The 20903-nt window shown below is 37.9% G+C and overlaps 1 protein-coding gene and 2 long non-coding RNA genes across 3 annotated transcripts in view; 2 read left to right on the forward strand and 1 right to left on the reverse strand.

Moving 5' to 3' along the window:
* The window catches only part of LOC129413880 (uncharacterized), a 130850-nt gene extending 128429 nt beyond the window's left edge, over positions 1-2421 (forward strand). Inside the window, exons 4-5 of the long non-coding RNA XR_008634147.2 lie at positions 1539-1666; positions 1786-2421. This is a non-coding gene — a long non-coding RNA (uncharacterized lncRNA). The remainder of the gene's footprint in view (positions 1-1538; positions 1667-1785) is intronic.
* LOC141363996 (uncharacterized) overlaps positions 1-20903 on the reverse strand; it is a 75404-nt gene that overhangs the window by 1672 nt on the left and 52829 nt on the right. The window lies entirely within an intron of this gene.
* Positions 5674-9319, forward strand: pim1 (Pim-1 proto-oncogene, serine/threonine kinase). The gene is made up of 6 exons (XM_055167684.2): positions 5674-6047; positions 6214-6320; positions 6485-6535; positions 6624-6990; positions 7617-7793; positions 7889-9319. Exons 1-6 carry the CDS (start codon positions 5975-5977, stop codon positions 8074-8076), a joined length of 963 nt encoding a protein of 320 aa, XP_055023659.2. The 5' UTR covers positions 5674-5974; the 3' UTR covers positions 8077-9319.

Consider the following 20903-nt stretch of genomic DNA (forward strand, 5'->3'; position numbering starts at 1 on the left):
TTAAACTGCAATTCATCAATGGGCAGCTAGAGGCTCCAAAAGGGAGTCAATTCCCATAGACCCTAATGTTGAAATGCCCAACTTTACGGCAGAAAATAATGTTTACAGCCTGGTACAAAAAGTGTTTTTGCCCTTCATGATAACTGAATTGTTTTGTAACTCATCCATTTAAATTATATTAAGCCTTAAAGTTCTGCATAATTAAGGGCGTGGCCACTTGAGTGACGGGTCAACTGTCACTGCTGTCACTATTGTCAAGCTAGGTGGGTGTGGTTTCAGCCATCTTAGCTTCAGCCACGTCCCACCTCTTTACCCCTTTTTGGTTGTCCAATGGCACTGGCAGGCTCCGCCCACTATTGGCTTCAATCTTTACAAACCTATGGGTGACGTCAAAGACATTTCATCCAAATTTTTAACAGTCTATAGGTTTAGCCTATGCTGCACTGTAAAAAAAATTATCAAATACAAGGCTACGTTTACACGGAAACGATCTGAAGAGAAAACGCAAAAGTGGCGTTGCATTATCACTTTTTTTTCTGCATTTATACCAGCGTTTTGGGGGGGAAATCTGCATGCATATGGTGACGCAAAAGTGTGTGATATTCGATGTAGTATGCACACCAGGCGGCTAGGTGGTGATGTAAAGCAGTGGTTCCCAAACTTTTTCAGCGTGCGGCCCCCCTTGTGTATGGTGCATTCCTTCGCGGCCCCCCAATGAAAATTTGTGACAAAAAACTGTTCTAAACTCAACATTTTACTAAAACACATATTAAATTATACAAAAAAAGTAGTGCTTTTGGTTAGTAGCCTTATTTTCTTTATGTTTAATTACACAGAATTCATGATAAATTAATGTATTTTATAAAATGTCAAAAAACTGGGGCCCCCCTGGCACCATCTCGCGGCCCCCCTGGGGGCCCCGCCCACCATTTTGAAAACCCCTGATGTAAAGCACTGACACACAACAACACCAAGTCCACGGTGAGCAGACTTTGGCCTTTTTACCCGTAGAGCGTTTTTAAGATTTCCACTCCAGATGATGGTTTCACTTTTTTGAGTTTTTAAGCCCCAAAAACGCTGTCGCAGTGTAAACGAAAGGCACATCCGATAAAATATTTTTACGTTTTCATCCTCGAGCATTCTTGTGCAAACGGGGTCTAAAAAGTTAAACACTTTCAACATGTTTATATGTTATGTCAACTATATACTAGTCAAAAACTTCAAATAGTAGATTCCTATTGATTTATTATTTCATTATTATTGTTATTTACCTACCGCTACCTCTCTACAATTTACTACAAGTTGAATCGTGTGTATAAACGTGTATGTGACAGATACATTGAATCCAATTAAACTTATGAAAGCTGATCCATAATGTTTGTTTTGTTTGTTCATTATATTTATTTTGTTTATAATGTTTATTCATTATCCATCGCTGTTGACTAATATTATTTGCTAAGGATCGAACCCAGACCCATCAAACAAACATGTCATGAGCTGTGACATTTCATTTAATTACCCATAATTTCCTCTGACAGCCCTGACCTGACAGACACAATCATTTCATGACCATGGCTGCGAGCTTTCCTATACTTCCACGCAGGACCCCACAAATTGAGACAAGTGAGGGTCATTTCCTAAAGGAGGGCCGTGGAATGCTGAACAGGTATGTCGTGACCTCTGACCTCGTGTTTTTACTGCCATTAAGATTGACCCCGTGTACTCTTCAGCAGCCTTTCCCACATCACCCCAGGCTTTGATGTCCACTCATGTTTTTTCCCATAGTTTTCCCTCCCTCCGATCAGGATCTGGGAGGCGGAGAGGGGGTCGTGCGCACTTAAAGACAAGTCTGGAATGCGGTCTGAAGTTTCAAACTAACGCCCAAGTCGTCTTTATCATCCGGGGCTAATAAAAGAGTGAGCACAGTTCGTGTCAGATGAGCCTGGGCACCGGTCGGCTGTCACTCTCTCCTCTGCTGAGCAGGCAGCCACAGACGTCAGTGCTGTCGTACAGCTTTATATTACATAGACCCCTGCTGCGTCTCTATTTCAGGGGTACTCTCGCTCTTACCAAAGGCCGGTCCATAATCAGTACTGAAGTGCATATAGAGAAGGTGACTCATTATAGTGGGTACCAGCGGTTAAACAACCTCCATTAAATCAGCCGAGCGAGTCCCTATGGGGGCTACCGGTGAATTGTAAGAAGATAATGTGTGCAGCTTAATGCACATATGGAGAAATGTACAGTATTCGGACGTGCATAAAAGTCTTTGTGGCTTGCTGATGTTTACATGATGTCAAAAAGCTTTTTGGTTCTCTGTCATTTGTGTTTTGTGTGTGTGTGTGTAATTTACTGCTTTCTACATAAAGTCGTCCAACATCAAATAAAGAACATTCTGTAAAATATAACCTTGATATCTTTAAAGGTATATCTTTAAAACGAATGCATTGAAATAATATTTTTATCTAATATCTAAATAGAAGGTATGTGGTTTTATTAAGTGCAAAAATGTTCCAGAGTCAGTTTAAATGTCTATTTACAACCCTACCCTTTACCATTAGCATGAATAGGTCTATTATTACCTTATTTGAAAGGGTCATGAATAATAATGATGAGCTCTGCTCTAATTGGCTATTTCTCAGAGCAGCTCCTTCAGTAGCTCTGTGTGTGTGTAAACAGATTTTATGTTGGAGTCTGTATCAAATGAAGATACAGATTTTAAGAGATAATCAATGGTTTGGAGATTGTTAATGGACGTTGAGTGGTAAGTTTGTGTTTTTTCAGTATGGACCTGCAAAACTTAACTGTAACGTTAATAGTAGAACTTCAGGCTAAACATTAACATATAGGATTAAGTAGCATATAGCTTATGCACTGTTTTTATTTATTTGTTATTTTGCTTTTCTTTGTTTATTTGATGCCAATTTGTCACAAATCTTTAAATATCTTTCTGTTTACGTGCTCTTATAGTTTCTTCCCCGGGAAGACACATTGTATATTGTACATGCTTACATTGAAAAAACATGTCAAAAAAAGTAGCATATAGCATTAACAAGCATATAGCATTACCTAGTATATAGCGCTAACTTAGAGGTCAAAACTTTCTTTTTAGCATTGTAACCATAGATATGTATAATAAAGGCTAGATGTCTCGCCCACGCTGCTGGCCAATTGAGTGAAACGTCCGCATTTGGCTGCCATCTTAGCACAGGCAGCTCCCTCACTCGTAGCATTGAGTTTGCATGGTGCATGTACTTTTAGATGGCCATGGCTTGCTTAGTTTTCTACCGATTTTCAGACGGTTTGGTTTGTTATAAACGTCGAAAATGTACCTATGCCACTGCATACTTATACTAAAACAAATAATAATTTTCATGAAACATGTTAAAGCATCCAGAATTATAGCCACGTTAATAACGTTTGTACGAAACCAAACCATTTGAAAATCGGTAGAAAATTGAGCAAGTTATGGTCATTTAAATGTACATGCATCATTAAAACACAATGCTACGAGTGAGCGAGCGCCCTGTGGTAAGATGGCCGCCAGGTGATGACGTTAGAGACTCCGCCGTAACACATCTAGCCGTTATTATACATATCAAAGATTGTAACAACATTTTACTTAAAAGAGTAGTCCACTTTAAAGATGGGGCCTATTGACTTGGCATAGTATTTTTTCCTACTGTGAAAAGTCAATGGGCCCCATCTAAAAGTGGACTACTTCTTTTAATTTAATGGTGGGGCGTACATCTGGACTGTAACGTCACAGTCTGTGTTTTGTTGAGATTGGTCTGTTTTCCAGCCGTCTTTTGCATGCACGAGGTTTACATAAGCAGGAGGAAACAATCTATTTAGAGCTCACGATATTACCATGTACACAACTCTTATTATTTATCTATGACTATGTAAATACAGTTTTATATTCTACAGCACCTTTAATATTGACTGACTAAAATCATGTCAAAGATTAATAATCCATGTAACATCAGTTTTTAAAATCAAACTCTTTAAAACTTAAACCAAGACTTTGCATTTAAACCACCAAATTTTTCAGTATGGTTAAAACTTTGGCTACAAACTAAATTTTTTATGATTAGGTTGACATTTGGATGAAATTGCTCACATGTGATTTAAGTTAGCCTACTTTCTGAATTGTTTCTGAACGTGTTTTCTTCTCTCCAACTTGAATAGAGTTCTGAGTCATCAAAATGGAAAGCAAACGTTGAATCGAACAAAAACAGGATTCTGGTTAAAAAAAGAACCACACAGGCACAAAAGCCAAAAACTGCCGCTTACTGTATGAATCACTCATATTAATGACTCACTGGATATCTTCAGAATAAAAAATCAAGCATGCTGCGTATACAAAACAAAGCACATTATGTGCATATATAAATATTTCAAATGATATTGCTGCCATGTGACCTCGCCATGCATGTCATAAATTGCTTTAGCTATCATCAGAATTATGGTATTACTTGTGGTTCTTTTGTTTTACTGAGCATGAAGGACATTTTGATCACGTTGCATTGTGGGATCAAATACCCAGCATATTTTTGCTAATTTATCTAGGTACATAAAGAACACAAAGTAATGGTATGTTCTATTCTAAGAATAGCTTTGATAACTAATTATTTTGGGAACAATGAAACGTGCAATGCAATGCAATGCATTGCAAGATCAGAATGATATGTGCTTACACGAGACTTTATTGTTTTTGTTTGTTTCGATCTACAAGGAAAACGCGCAGGACCGGGAGAGCAAGTGCATGAGACAATAATCTGCGCGGGAAAAAGAGGAGAAGAGAGGTGGAGGGGGGTGGATCTGAAACTCTTTTATCTCCAGTTTCCCACATCCTGCCGCCGAGTTTCAAACCGGCCACCCAATTTGAAAGAATGCCCGGAATGCTCCTCATTTCCATAGCGACCCGCATTGTTCTCTATCTAAATAAAAGCTGCTGCCCGCCAATAGGGCAGAAAAACTTTGCGCGCTAATTTAAGATTAATGAGGTAATGCGGTGCACGCGGTTCATACTTTTGTATAGACCTACTTCACATGACTGAAACAAAGAATAGAGTTACCCGGTGGTTGGATGGCGCATGCGCAGTGCATCCTGAGGGAATAGTTGCACTAACTCTGCAGAAGAACTATTTGAATTGATCACCTCTCTATGCTTCAACGATATAAAGTTAATGTAAACATTTTGAATGAGGAAACATGACAGAGGATCTATAAAAGTACACATTTTGTATTTAAAATGCACATGTAGCCTTAAGTTTATTATCAGAATAAATAAACCAGCTACGTGTTATAAAGCATTTGTTTTAAAAGATTTCATCCTTCAAGTATAAATCTATTTTGTACCCATCGTCATATGTCTAATAACTATGCTTCTTATGTGCGGTGGCTTTTGTAAAAACCGATCAAAGATGTGAATCGTGCTGTCTCTCTGTACCCACGCTCTGAAAAAAACTGGATTATTTGGCGCGTTTTGATTCCCGCCACGTCGTCTAGCTCTGCTACGTTTTCTTTATTTTCATATTTGATTGACCTTTTTCTGCAGAGGCAGGCGCATTACTCATTGGTTGGTTCTTGTTTATGGGCGGGACCGTTGCTGACGTACACCGAGCGGCCCCTCCTTTTTACTACTGGTATATAATCGTTCTCGCCCCTCCTTCGCGATTTAGAAAGCCGGGTGTTTGCCTCCGTCGCGTTTCACTTGAGTAAATTATAATTTAAATCGACCTAAACCGTTTGTTATTATATTCCAAACTGGAATAGTCTTCGTGCGGTCGTTTGAGGTCCGTCTCGGAATTCAAAGCTCATCGAGTCTCGATGAGAAAGGATTTCTACCGCCGACCTCTCAACGTGGATCCCTGACACAGACTCTCCCTGTATCTTTTTCCACACGACGGATTTCGACCCCCAACCATTGGAATAATCTTCACGAACTCACATTTGGGATTATAGGAAGATGCTTCTGTCTAAACTGAACACGTTTGCCCACATTTCCACCGTGGATATGCCGGCGAAAATCCAGCTTCAAGGTTAGAGGACGTTTTACTCGTGTGTGTCTGTGTGTTTGCGCGCGTGTGTGTGTGTGTTATGGTCTCGCGCTCGCTCGCGTCAGCAGGACTGCTGGGAATTTGTGCGTCAGATCTTCAAAATTGTATACAATTCAACGTGTTGTATTTATTCTAATGAATTTTACAGTTAAGGAGAAAGAGCCATTTGAGAAGGTTTATCAGGTCGGCTCTGTTCTGGGAAGCGGTGGTTTCGGGACAGTCTACACGGGTTTGAGGGTCGCCGATGGCGCGCCGGTAGGTTTTTATTTTTTTTCCCATCTAATTTGCATGAATTCTTACGAAATGACCTTATGGTTGATCTCTTTAAAAATCAGACATTTGCATGTTACCTATATTTGACACGAATAACAATTACGCATCCGTTCAGTGTTTAATAATGCTTTATTTATAATTTCTAGGTTGCCATTAAACACGTTGCAAAAGATCGCGTGACCGACTGGGGAGAACTGGTGAGTAATCGAATCGATTTTCTGTTTCACAAATCGTGTTTTAAAATGCAATACGTTGTTTTCTAACCGAGCACATTCACCGTTTCAGCCCAATGGCGCACGCGTCCCTATGGAGATCGTCCTGCTGAAGAAAGTCGGTACCGGATTCCGTGGTGTTATCAAGATGCTGGACTGGTACGAGCGACCGGACAGTTTCATTATCGTTATGGAAAGACCGGAGGCCGTCAAGGACCTGTTTGATTTCATCACGGAGAAGGGCGCGTTACCGGAGGAGCTGGCTAGGAACTTTTTCCGCCAGGTTCTGGAAGCGGTGCGTCACTGCCACGCCAACGGCGTCGTGCACCGAGACATCAAAGACGAGAACATTTTGATCGATCTGCGGACCGGTGATCTGAAGCTGATCGACTTTGGATCGGGGGCATTGCTCAAAGACACCGTTTACACCGATTTTGACGGTAAGGGACGTTTGTGTGTGACCTTGACGTTTGGGTTTGCACGGTTAGGGGAAACCTTTAAAAAAATAACAGGGGGTTAAACGCGGTTGTGTGAGGGTCACGAGATTAGAAAATAATATATTTTTTCTATCCATCTCTTGTTTGTTAAATATGACACTCTTAAAAATGTCTGATTAATAATTTCGTTTTTAAACAAACCTGTCAAAGCCATCCAACATTGATTAACAGCTAAATGTAATAAAATCTTTTATTTGATCGTTTTATGCTCGCTCGTAAATAAAATAACCTCCTGAAACGCCTGCATGTTGTAGCATTAATTCAATGAGTTGTGGTTTTTGTCGCCCCCGCCGGTGGGAAGTGGAATTGCTACAACTCAAAGTTTGTAAACACAAGTCACATGGCAACCGGTTTCCACACATGCGCGCGCCCTCTGTCACGCTCCTGAGCGCATGACCGCGCCCTGGTGCTGTAGTAATGATGTTCAAACACAACACACCTTTTCTGCCGCACCTTTTTTACAACTCTGTTTATTTTTAAAGTCATTTCAGGCTGAAAGGTTAAATGCAGGATTTACTTCACTGACATTGAGTTGAGCAATAATTTATATTCCCTTTTTATTTTTTCAGGTACTCGTGTTTACAGCCCACCAGAGTGGATTAAATTTCATCGCTACCACGGTAGATCTGCCACTGTGTGGTCTCTGGGCATTTTGCTGTACGACATGGTCTGTGGGGACATCCCATTCGAGCAAGATGAGGAGATTGTACGCGGTCAGGTGCTGTTCAGGCGGAGAATCTCCACAGGTAAGGCGGCATGCGCTGATCACGTTACATCCGCTTTCAAGGATTTTTATGCATTTATTGCCGTGCTATAACCTCATATCCTGTCGTGTCCACAGATTGCCAGCAGCTTATCAAGTGGTGTTTGGCCCTCCGCCCTGCAGATCGTCCCTCTTTCGAGGACATCATCAACCACTCGTGGCTGCAGAACACGGCACCGTCTACGGACGGCACGGAGATCAGACTACACAGCATCAGCCACGAACATCAACCTGCTGCTTTCACAGCCGTCACCGTGTGCAAATGACTGAATCTAAATGCGCACACAAGAGACTTTACATTACAATAGTAAGCCACCAGAAGAGCTCTGGATCGTGCAGTGCAAAAACAACACGTTTTACTTTTGTTTTGAGCATTGCTGCTGGTTGGGTGCTGACCGTTCTAGGCTAGGCCATGAATGGAAGAGGCCCACCTGGGTCTTGTCTCCTGCTAACCTGTGGCTCAGGGTCCCAAATATCACCAAATGGCACCGCTGCAGTCAGACGCAGGTAGATTGAGATGCCCGTCTTGACCGGTGTAGAGAGAAGCTCCGAACACCTGAAGCAGGGCGGACCGAGATGGGTCGCTCTTGCGGGCTACGAGCGGGGCGACTACAGGAGCAGATCAGCCGAGCTTAATAATTTTAGTGCCTTCTGTGCCAGATCAAGGGTTTATTTTTTTGTGGAAATACTTGAATTGAGTAATAGCCACTGTAACACTCTACTCCTTAACCAGATGTCTTTTTATTACCTTCTTGCTTCCACTTTACTTGCTTCGTGCGGGTAACTGTTGGTCTTACTCTCTGAGTAACCAAAGCGACCTCACGAAACCTCTGCAGAATGAAAAGTCTTACCTCACTTTATCAATTAACCCTCTCGGTTTCATTTCTTGTACCGGGTAATCCTCAACAACTACTACCACTTATTGTCACAGATGCACAAAGCAATGCAACTCTTAACTTCATTTTTTTCTGGTTATATTGTAAATATGTAATAACTTGGTCAGTTGACTATTCCTAAACGAGGCTTGTATGTAAATTATTTATTTGAGTGTCTTAAAATAAGAGATGGAAGTGGAATTATTTATTTATTTATGAAAAGTTTGTTTTTTGCTGAATTTTTCTCATTCCACCACCGAAGGGCCCACGGATTATTTAAATGTATTTTTATCATATTTAAAGCCTTTTTTGTTCTGAGAAAGATCTGTGTATATATTGTAAATAATCCTCGAAAGCACTTCTGTTTCTCAATGCACGGAGTACTGAACGTCTACTGATGGCAAACGACGCCGGTGTGCTGGTGTCGTCGTGTTTGTCACCTCATGTAAACTGTCTGCTGTGTTTATGTTGGAGGAAATTACCTCATGAATGTCTGAGGAACGAGTGGATTAGTTTTCCTTCACTATTAGCAGGCATGACTGCAACCTGGATTTTGTCTTTTTGGTTTAGCAATGTAAATTCTTTAGAAAGATATTTTTTTACACAATTGTCAATAAATATTTTTTTAACATTCGCTGTGGTGTTCTTGTTATGCTTCAATGGTTGGTTGAAGGATTAAACAGACAATAAGCAGATGTCATTAGAGAATTAGACGGGTTGTATCCGTATTAGCTGTAAGTCGATTTAATTACGTTTAATAATCACCTTATCGTTTTATATTGATAGTGTGTCTTTAATCTGGAGTTATTAGGACCGTAGGGGTTCAGATCTCTTTGTGCTGGACTTCTGAACCAGGCATGTCTGATAACTACCATAACAGCATTACTTATCAGCATTATTGTCGATAACATCCAATAGCTGTAATAGCTTCATAAAACTGCAAACAAAAGTTTCAGAGTGTAGGATATCTGATTATTTCTCTGTGGATATTATTGCTACTCTGTCAGAAAAAAATTGTAAAGTACCCTTAAAGAGGTCCTTATACATACCATTTAGGAAGAGATGTATACATTTGTTACCAATAAGTTCCTTTAAGGTACTAATAGGCACTCTTTGGGTGCAAAGCTGTACTTTTTGAAAGAATACCACCCCAGTGATTGTAATGCAGTTCTTAACCAGGAATTTGACTATTAAAAATAAATAGAATTGTATAAATATATAAAGTAAAAGGCGTATAAATATTTATCTGAAGGTGTATGCTTCACCAAAGTATAGGTCTCTGCTGAACAAAAAAAGAGGCGTTTCCCAATTTTCAGCGTTTTTAAACTGGGATTAGCCGTTTTTTTAACCATCCAATCAAAAATGTATGGAAGCCCTGAAAAGCCATACATAATTATTTTTTAACACCTATTTCAGTTTGAAAACACCCCCAAATTGAAATAAATAAATAATATAAACTTGCACTGACATATCTTCAAATACATCAGTGCCCATTTGTTTTGCCTGAAAATGCACAGAAGTAATGTTTTTAGTAAGTTTGTTGAAACTAGTTATATTTCCTAATTAAACTAGGGCCTAGTCCTGGCTTAAGCTAATTCCTGTCCAGGAAACTACCCCTTTAAAGTTTTTCACTGAAGTGTCTGGAGGTGAAAATATAAAAAAATGTATATAAATAATGCAATAAAGTATATTATGTTATACATATGAAGTTTATTTGACTAAGTTCGGGAGGAGCATGGTCATGTGATCCAACAAATCAGCACAAAGAGGTGCCTATAAATAGCAGTTCCTCTTCTCTATCCCGTGACAGATTTTTTGCAGCATCCCTCCTCCACCCCATCACCTCACTCTCATCTGAGGTGTGTCTCAATCAGCTCCCTTGTTCAGTAGTCAGGGCACTGATCAGGGAGTCGGCCATTTTAAGGGCTGTCTCAATCGCAAAATCCTTCCGGTGTACTGGAATGTTCTTTCCCTAAAAATTCCTACAATGCAACGCAAAAACCAGTGAGCATCGATGGTCCCATATGTTCCCTCACCGGAAATCACGTGACCTTTTCTGAAGCTCGCCAACCGAAAATCACATGATCCAACTCAATAAACTTCATGAAATCTGACAGAATTTTTATAAAGACAAGCGTTTGTTTTAGTTTTAAATATAAAGACACATCGCTACACAGTAAGGGACCACAATCTACTCAATATTAAAAATAATAAGATTTATTTAAAATTTAAAATTTATTTATTTAATATATATACGAATTGAGACACAGGGCTAGCTTAATTCATTCCAGTTAAAGAGGGGGGAGTACTCTGGGTTCGGGCTAAAATTCTGAGCTCACAGCCTTCTCCTCGGACAGCATGCCAAATATCTCATTCCGTATCCATTACATGTTAATGCCAACTTTTGAAAAAATTATCAAAAAAATAAAAATGGTTTTACCAACAACGGCCACTAGGTGTCAACAATTTGCTGCATACTCTTGTCACAAATTAATAAATGACTGTCACTTCATTATTATTACAGTTAAAATGTTTTGAAAAATAAAAACTACATTCTTATGCTACATACACACCAAACGTGAAGCATCGCGTTCCTTGCTCTGGATTACTCGTGGGATTTATCTTTGCATCATGCACATGTTTTGCTTAAGTTGAATATTCTTGCGCGAAGACGTGTTTGAGGCAAATAGTAAATGTTTTCACGGCAATCGTGCCACCCAATTCACGTCATTCGCCCTGCGTGAGTTCACGTCTATTCAAATCTTTGCATGTAATCTACTCGTTGTTGAATTCACGTTTGGTGTGTTTGCCCCATTAGACCTTTCCAACGATATTAGTTTTGTCGTGATAGATTAAAATTTACATGTAAAATATTAAAGTAAACTCAGGTGTCCCGCTCATGGAACAGCACCAGTTACCAGTTTTTTGTATTACAAAGTACAAACTAATCAAGTAGATGACGTCAAAAAGACTTAATATAAGGTAAAGCGGTCAATAAGATCTCAGAATAGATCTAATCTTGAAAGTCGTCTCAGGGTGAAACCTCAAGAAGCTGCTTGATAAAATGCCATGAATAATATTTACCAAATTATGGTTGACTTCAGATGCTAATATAGAGTTTTGATTTATTTTGGATACTTACATCATAATTCCCATTTGGTTAGGTTACTATTATTCCATAATAATTTGATCGATGGTGCACAGCTCATAGGTTTTAAAAGGTTTATACTTTATTGTTACGTCTCTTTGGAGAAAATAAATGGCTGTTTTTCTTCTTAACAAACCTGATTTGTTAGAATTGTTAGTCCTCTGTTGTACCGATTGACCCAGGACATCATGGCATCAGCATGGGGCGTCCTGACCTGATCCTCTACCAGGCCCAAAATGCTTGCCCTCTCTATAAGGACAAACACAATGCAGGCGGCAGGGAACGTTCCTGTTAAGCCATCCATTAATCCTCTCACAAAACCTTCCCAGCGTTTATTTTCTAAATGAATTACAGTGCTCATATGACCCGAGGTGCTCCGTATCAGAGGGCGATTATTCGTTTGGATCCGACTGACATTCACAAGGGTTTGTAACTAAGCCTGAGGTTTTTTTTTAGTTTGAAACAGAAAGTGATTCATTTACACATCCGCAAAAGCTTTGAATTAATTACCAAGTGTGTGTGGTTAAGGATTTTCAATTGTTCTCAGTAATACCTAAGCAAATGTTTGATACTATTATTGTTCGCAATAAGGAACGTGTTAGAAAGTAAATAGGATCAATTTAGCTTTTTTACACTGTCAAAAATAGTTGTCAAAAACAGGCAGTACCCATTCAAAAGTTCCTATAAGTTCAGGTATACATATTGGAGTGTATTGCTTTGGCGTTTGTTGTTAAACTCCTGATAACCTTCTGACGGTGGCAAAGGAAAACTCTTTATTTGGAAGTTTGATGAATGGAAAAGCCATCAATGGACTTATATGTAAGCTTGAGCCATGCAAATGGTTTTAAAATGAGAGTCAAATAGCTGGTGAAAATTTGCATGTGTGGAATATCTGTGTGATTTTCTTCAGCAATAGAGAACATTTGACTGCTGAATCACACTCATCCTGTTGCGTAAGCACCACAAAACAGTACAAGCACGCGCAAGTTTCCAAACGTTTATTTACAAACGCAAGCAAAATGTTGAAACTGTAAACAAATACACACAGAAAGCATCTTGTGCTACTGTTAGTTTATGTACATGATGGGATATGGGTGATGTCGACATGGCCACTGCACGAGTTTATGGTTGACCTCTGGTCTACTATTTATAGCAGTGCTTGAGCTGTACTATACAACCTTTCTCCTATTATTGAATGGTACAACATTTTTTTTTTTGCAGTAAAAAATATAATTAAAAAAAATTAATTAAGTTTTTATTATAAAAAGTATTCATTTTGTCATGCATAGATTGCATTGAATAGACACACAACTAAAAGTAGCCTACACTAAAAATTCCTTGTTATTTTAGTTTTAAAAAGGACAAACGCAAGTGTTGTGTTAAATTAAAACAGAAAATGTGAAAAATGGCTCAAAACAACCCATCATTTTGGGATGAAACAACCAAGAATAAATCACAACCAAAAATAACCCAGCCATATTTAGTGTGTAGTTTTAGCAGTCAATATTTTGTTTGTTTGTACATTTATGCATTTGGCAAACACTTTGAGCCTTATCTTTTATCAGTGTGTGTTTTTCCTGGAACTCAAACCCATGACCTTTGAGCTGTTAATGCAATGCTCATGATTTTCATATCATTAAACATCAACCACTCTCTAAAAATGGCTGTGTTATTTTTAAGCCACATTGGGTAAATATTGGAAAGAACACACGGGTGAAAATTGACCCAATGCTGAGTTGTTTTACCCAACTGATGGGTTATTATACCCCATGGTTGCATAAAAACATCCCAACATTGGGTCATTTTGGTAACACTTTATTTCGATAGTCCACTTTAGACATTTTACTGATTATGAGTAACTTTCCAACTACTTATCAACTACTTATCAACTACCAATCTTTAGAGAATTAGTAAACTGTCTGCTTAATATCTACTAACACTTGATTGCAATGATATCTCAACAGACATTCAACTGTCTAGAAGTATCTTTGCATGTGCATGTCAACTTATTCCACTAACCCAAACCTCTTCCCTAACCCTTACAGTCTACTAATACTCTAATGACAGTTAGTTGAGGTATAGTTGCAAAATATTGAAAGTTAGTTGACATGTAGTTGCAAAGTTATTTATAGTTAGTAGAATGTCTAAAGTGGACTATCAAAATAAAGTGTAACCGTCATTTTTAACCCAGCACGTGTTCTGTCCAATATTTACCCATTATGGGTTAAAAACAACCCAGCTATTTTTTAAAAGAGCATTCGTATTGATATTCAATATATACTTTGTCATGTTTGGTTTATGTGTACTTTTATTCAGCATTGTAGTCGAGTCTCACTCATTAGAGTCCGGACCAAGACCAAAAACTAAATCAAGATCCAATCATCCAATAAATATTGATTGATCCAATCCAGGTACAGCTTTACAGACTTGAGCTGCGTCTGAAATCCCATTCTGTGATCTGTTAAAACTAGGGTGACCATACGTGCCATTTTCCCGGAAAATCCTGGCCAGGATTTCGGGTGCGTCTTCCAGAAGTCGTATTTGTCGACCGCATACATCATAGAGGATTATTATTATTATTATTATTATTACAAAAAACAAACGTTACATTTTAAGGTAAGAATGAAACTCCAATTGTATGTCTTATGTTTTTAACTGAATGGCGTATGCGGTCAACAAATACGACTTCCAGAAGACGCACCGAAATCCTGGCCAGGACGCGTATGGTCACCCTAGTTAAAACAGTATACAGTATAGTATAAATATGGATAATATTAATGAATTTGGATGTACTACATCACGTGACATACATCATCATTACAAGTTAGTTGTTAACTTGAATGACATTAAACTAGCGCAATTTAACCACAAGGGACAGCTGTTTAATGTATTTGCATTTTAATAGAGCCATGTTAATGCTTTTTGACATTTTTGAATAAAACAAAGCATCTCCTTCTTGTTTTTCATTGGAGAACTCCTCTCCTGGGGATCATGGGATTGCAAGTATGCAACACTTTGGGATCTTGCCAGAAGTAGTCAGTCATCCAGGTACTTTTCGCCTACTGTTCTTGAAATACTTGGAATTCGGATATATACCCGCCTCGCCTACTGCTTTTTGCCCCCTATATAGTATGAAAGTAGGGCGTGTTCGGACGCAGCTTTGGACTCAACACTGCTTTTATCAGACGTGTGTGATCATACATGATTTCATGTACATAAATGTGCACTAAAGTAATGCAGTTAATTGGAGTCCAAAGTTTAAAAATTATTCATTTGTAAAAAAAATGAGTTGCGCACCAAACGGAAAAAGCAGCTACCCTCACAAAAACAACTGCTTTAACTCAACTGACCCTGAATTTTCCTCTGCTTGGGTTAAGAGTGCTAGTTGCTATTCTGTTCACTCGTTGTCTTTTTTCTAGCCTTTCTTTCACACTGCTGGGAAATAGTAATCTGGCTCAATGTGTTCTCACCTCCCTCTTAAAGAACCGGATCTGTTGAGTAATCTTCCCACACGCACACACGTGTGTGCGCGCGCACACACACACACACACACACACACACACACACACACACACACACACACACACACACACACTGGCAGCCTGAACATAATTGAGACACTCTTGCAAAGCAAACCGAGAGTGAGAATCTTAATGAAAGTGCAGTTATATATTGAAACAGGTTCTCAGTCTCGGTGGCAGCTGCAGGTGTGTCTGTTTGCTACACCTGTATCATTTAAGTCCCATTGATTCAGAGTCTTTGCCACACATGGGCACAACAATTTGGCAAGGTCACTATGGCCTAACTTTGATGAAACCTTTATTTTTGTTTCAGGTGCACATGTGTCTGAATGTGATCGTGTCCTGTGTCACATGCTTAGCTGTCACACATTGTAAAATGACTTTTATTATATTTCAACCTTCAGTCCTAACCTCAATCTATGTTTTCTTTATTTACATTTCTTTTTCCGTCTTAATTTCAATTTTCAAACATTCAGTCTTTAATTTTATTTCTGAATCTCTTAGTGTAGCCTTAACTTTAGTGTGTATATGTTATGGATAATACAAAAGCTGTGCAACGCCACCTTCGTCAAAGATGAGATAATTATATTAACTGAATGCTCTCGACACGTATTATACATTTATCAAATACTTTCGCTTAAAATCCACTTAATCCTGGCCTTAGGTCATTCAAAAATACTGCTTTGTTTTTTTATCTATTAAACACTCCTAGAAGTGCACAAAAGACAAATGTGAAATGACCATGGATCAAATGCAAACTTGAGTCCTTTGTAAGTACTTAGACCTGAATACAACCCTAATGTGGCAGTCACATTTATTCAATTTTATTTGATTTATATAGTGTTTTTAACACTTGTTTAATTGTTTCAAAGCAGCATCACATGACTAAAACCAAAAGAAAACAGAAAAATTATAGCACAACAAAGTAGCAAAGTACAGCGGCTAAAATTAAACTGTACTAGCGAGCGGAGTAGTAATGTAATGTATATGTAACCTATGTGTAATGTGTGTATCTGTATCGTTTATGTAATGTATATGTAATGTATGTGTAACGTATTGTAATGTATGTGTAACATTTATGTAATGTATATTTAACGTATATGTAATGTATGTGTAACGTTTATGTAATGTATATTTAACGTATATGTAATGTATGTGTAACGTATTGTAATGTATGTGTAACGTTTATGTAATGTATATAACGTATGTGTAACGTATGTGTAACATATATTTAATGTATATGTAATGTATGTGTAACGTATTGTAACGTATTGTAACGTATGTGTAACATATGTGTAACGTATGTGTAATGTATATGTAATGTATGTGTAACGGATTGTAAAGTATGTGTAATGTATATGTAATGTATTGTAATGTATGTGTAACGTATGTGTAATGTATGTGTAACATATTTTAATGTATGTGTAACGTATGTGTAATGTATATGCAATGTATGTGTAACCAGAGCCGGATTAAATAAATGGACTACACTAGGCAGGCTGCATTTTTTGGGCCCCCCCCCCCCATCGAGGTTATTTATGAATTGAAATCTGAAACTTACCAAAGTTACTAATAAAAGTGAATTCACATTTTACATAGCCTAGTCTTTGGTTACAAATTGGTTGTTTGTATACCAAATTAAGTCATGTGTTGTATATTAACCAGTCTATCAGACAATTTTTTGCTAAATGTATTATTTATACGTCATTACACGGCTCTATTAAATGCTATTAAATTATCCTCACCTTATCCATTGGGAGTGTCATTGTTAAGGCAGTAGTACCAGTAAATAACCAATAGGTGTCAGTAATCCGCAGGAGAGCTTCGCTGCATATTTCTCTTCAAGATTGAAAATCGCAACGAAATCCTCGTCGAGCAACACGTCCACTGAGGTAAATGTCCTCAAAACACTGGTTATTTATGTTTCAGTTATATGAATTATATAATAACAGTTTTTATATTATGTATAACAGTTTTATCTCGAAGTAATGGTAGTGCTAAAGTCTAATGTATCGTTTCTGAGGCTGCTAGATTTTTCTTTACGCTATTCACGTTTGTGAAGTGAATTTAAAACACAGATTGCTTGCAGTTGACTTAGTTAGCCACTATCCATTTGTTTTGTTATCATGTTTGGTATCTAACGTGATTTTTGTGGGGCTTAAAGAAAAAAAATCTTGACTCCGCTAGGTCTGCCATTGCAGAATTATTATGCAAGGAACTGTTTTTTTTTGCCTCCTTATTATACGCAAACATGCCTTATATAACGTAGGGAAATGATCGTTTGTCCTTTATTTATTCATTTTTTGCAGCAACCATGTCTGTGTCCTTAAAGGAACTCTGTCAGGTACAGAGTGGAAGGATGAACTTGAAAATTAACCATTCTGATGACTGTCGTCCCCATCCGAGTCACCACCTCAGACAACAACAGTCATAAACTCACAAACACAAATACACTCAGTAATGGGCTTAATAAAGAAAGACTTAACTATGATTTTATCTGTGTTAACCTATGATATCAGTTATTGATGTATTTTAAATATTTACGTATTACTAGGCTTATCATACATGCATTGAAGTTTTAAAATGTATCTAATATAATACTGTAATTAAATTGAATGTTTTGGATACCACCATTAAATTATTTTGTGCATGTAAAACACAAGCAGCAATGTTTTTATTGAATTCAATTTTGAATTAAATTGAATGTTTTGCATAACACCATTAAATTATTTTGTGCATGTGGAACACAAGCAGCAATGTTTTTATTGAATTCGGTTTTTGGTTCGGTTGAGTGTTTTGCATACCACCATTGGATTGTTTTGTGAGTGTTGAACACAAGTAAATGTTTTATTTAATGGAGATAAAATGGCTGTTTAATTAATATAATATTTCTGTTTGTTAGGCACTAACAAGTGAAAATAGTTAGGTTTGAGTACATTTATTAAAACTCGATAGCTGTAATGCTTCTGTGCAGAAGGAAGCCCGTGAGCCACGAAGGTAAGTTTGCGAGCAGATTCATTTCCACTTATTAGACAGCAGTCCGCTCATTGTGTTTTGTATTGCATCACTTATAGATCGTAAACCTTTAAAATCGAGTTTAGTAAGATGTATACTACAGTCAGCTTTGGTTAACTATTGAAGCATCGTCTTTAAGGCTCAATGTGACCGCAGTATTTGTTGAACACTGCTGGCAGCGGCGACGTCTGTGTCCGTACCATTTTTATCAATGAGAGCATAAGTTCGTATCTCTCTGCTCCCGAGTCATAAAGCTCGTCTTTAATGAAACAATGTTTAATAACTTAAAAAATACGGCGTTTTTTAATTTCCTGAAAAACAATGGTTTTGGACATACGGGGATCCCGCCCGACAGCTGCGAAATTGTAGATGGGACATTTGTAAAAAAAAAAAAATCCCCCTCTGTCTGGGCCCCATCCCGCCAATCGGGCCCTAGGCACGTGCCTAGTTTGCCTTTGGGTTAATCCGGCTCTGCGTGTAACGTATGTGTAATGTATGTGTAACGTATGTGTAATGTATATGTAATGTATATGTAACGTATTGTAATGTATGTGTAACGTTTATGTAATGCATATGTAACGTATATGTAATGTATGTGTAATGTATTGTAATGTATGTGTAACGTATGTGTAATGTATTGTAATGTATGTGTAATGTATTGTAATGTATGTGCAATGTATGTGTAACGTTTATGTAATGTATGTGTAACATATTGTAATGTATGTGTAACGTATATGTAACTTATATGTAATGTATATGTAATGTATGTGTAACGTATTGTAATGTATGTGTAACATATTGTAATGTATGTGTAACGTATATGTAACGTATATGTAATGTATATGTAATGTATGTGTAACGTATTGTAATGTATGTGTAACGTTTATGTAATGTATATGGGAAAACAATTCTTGAAAGAGACCCAGAAATAGCTGATTCTATAGAATATGTACTATATGTTAAGTACTATTTTATAAAAAATGTGAACTAAAAGATTTAATAATATATTAAAAATATTATACTTTAAGATTGAATAAGAATTAAAAATGTAGAAATAAATGAAAGCACTCTGTGGTCGCTGGTCAGACATGGCAATTAAGTGACCAGAATTTTGTGACCGCAGTGTACAGGATGGATTGTATTCTGATAGTAATTCATGCTTTATACTGTACGTGATGAGCAATATTTTAAAATGTATATGATATTTAACTGGTAACCAGTGTAAAGATGGCAAAATTGGGCTTATATGATCATACTTCTTAGATCGAGTAAGCACTCTTCACAGCGCCCCCTAATGTAAGCTTCAGTTTTAACTTTTGAATTGTGACTTTCATCATTTGTAATATTTCTTGTTGCATCTAGTAAACCGTTCACTATTTTTTTAGAAGTGGAGATCATTGTTTTTGCAGCAAAAGACAGCCAAATATATCAAATACCAATAAAATGAAACAAGTGATATTTGTGTGACCTTGAATGACTGACTAACCTTTTCATTGCCATTCAAGTGAAATTACTGAACCTAAATGTAAGAGTCTAATAAAAAAATGCATTTACAGTTTTGCACCTGAACTGCTCATTTAAACCCACTGGAGTCATTTGGATTACTTTCATGATGCATGTACGTGTTTTGGGGAGATTTGCAATGTTGCTTTCATAACTTAAAGGCAATTTAATATAAAATGATTTGTGTTCAGCTGAAGAAAGGAAGTCATATTTGGGATGGCATGAGGATGAGTAAATTATGAGAGACTTTTGGGTGAACTATACCTTTAAACACATTAGCATGCATGTGTGCGTTTAATTGAACTTGCTTCCAGATTTCTCTTCCTGTGTTTCCAAGCTTCTTCGGAGCTGCTCGGTCTGGAATGTGTTGCTATAGGAGTCTGTTCTTACCTGTTAAATCTTTTCTCCCAGGCCCATGCGAACGGGTTCTCCAGCTAGCCGGCATTCTTTTCTCTGTGACTCACTTAACTTTTAGCACACGAAGGGCAGAGCACTGATCACAGATCAGTTATTGAGGCTAAAGGTCAGTGGTAAAAAGCAAACAGAGTTTTGTGAGGGCAGAGGGCGTGCCAGCCTCTGCAACATTCCCGTCTATCTGCGCCAACGTAATCAAAGGAATCGATATCCGACCTGCCACGGCAAACACACTGCTGTTGACGAAGCCCTTGTGATTCATGCTTCAGTAAATAGCTATGTGGCGGCAGTCAAGTTTGGACAAATATGAGGGATGGGACGAGCTTGAGTGTTTTTCAGGCGGTTCCGTGTGTCCTCTTCCCAAACTGAATTACTCATTAGAGATTGAGTGACTTGAGAACTCAACTGGAGTCAGTTCCCATGGTGGTGGAGAGATGGGCTTGTGGTGGGTGGGATCGGTGTAAACTGAAGATATACTCATGAATGCAATTGGTGTTAGGTCGTTGGTTCGATTCTCGGGAAATGCACATACTGATAAAAAAAAACTGTAAGTTAAAGCATCTGTCAAATGCATAAATGCAAAAGCGTTATTAGTGTTTTTCTGAGAACACATAGTC

Source organism: Misgurnus anguillicaudatus, chromosome 5 (assembly GCF_027580225.2).
Source record: "Misgurnus anguillicaudatus chromosome 5, ASM2758022v2, whole genome shotgun sequence".
NCBI lineage: Eukaryota > Metazoa > Chordata > Actinopteri > Cypriniformes > Cobitidae > Misgurnus > Misgurnus anguillicaudatus.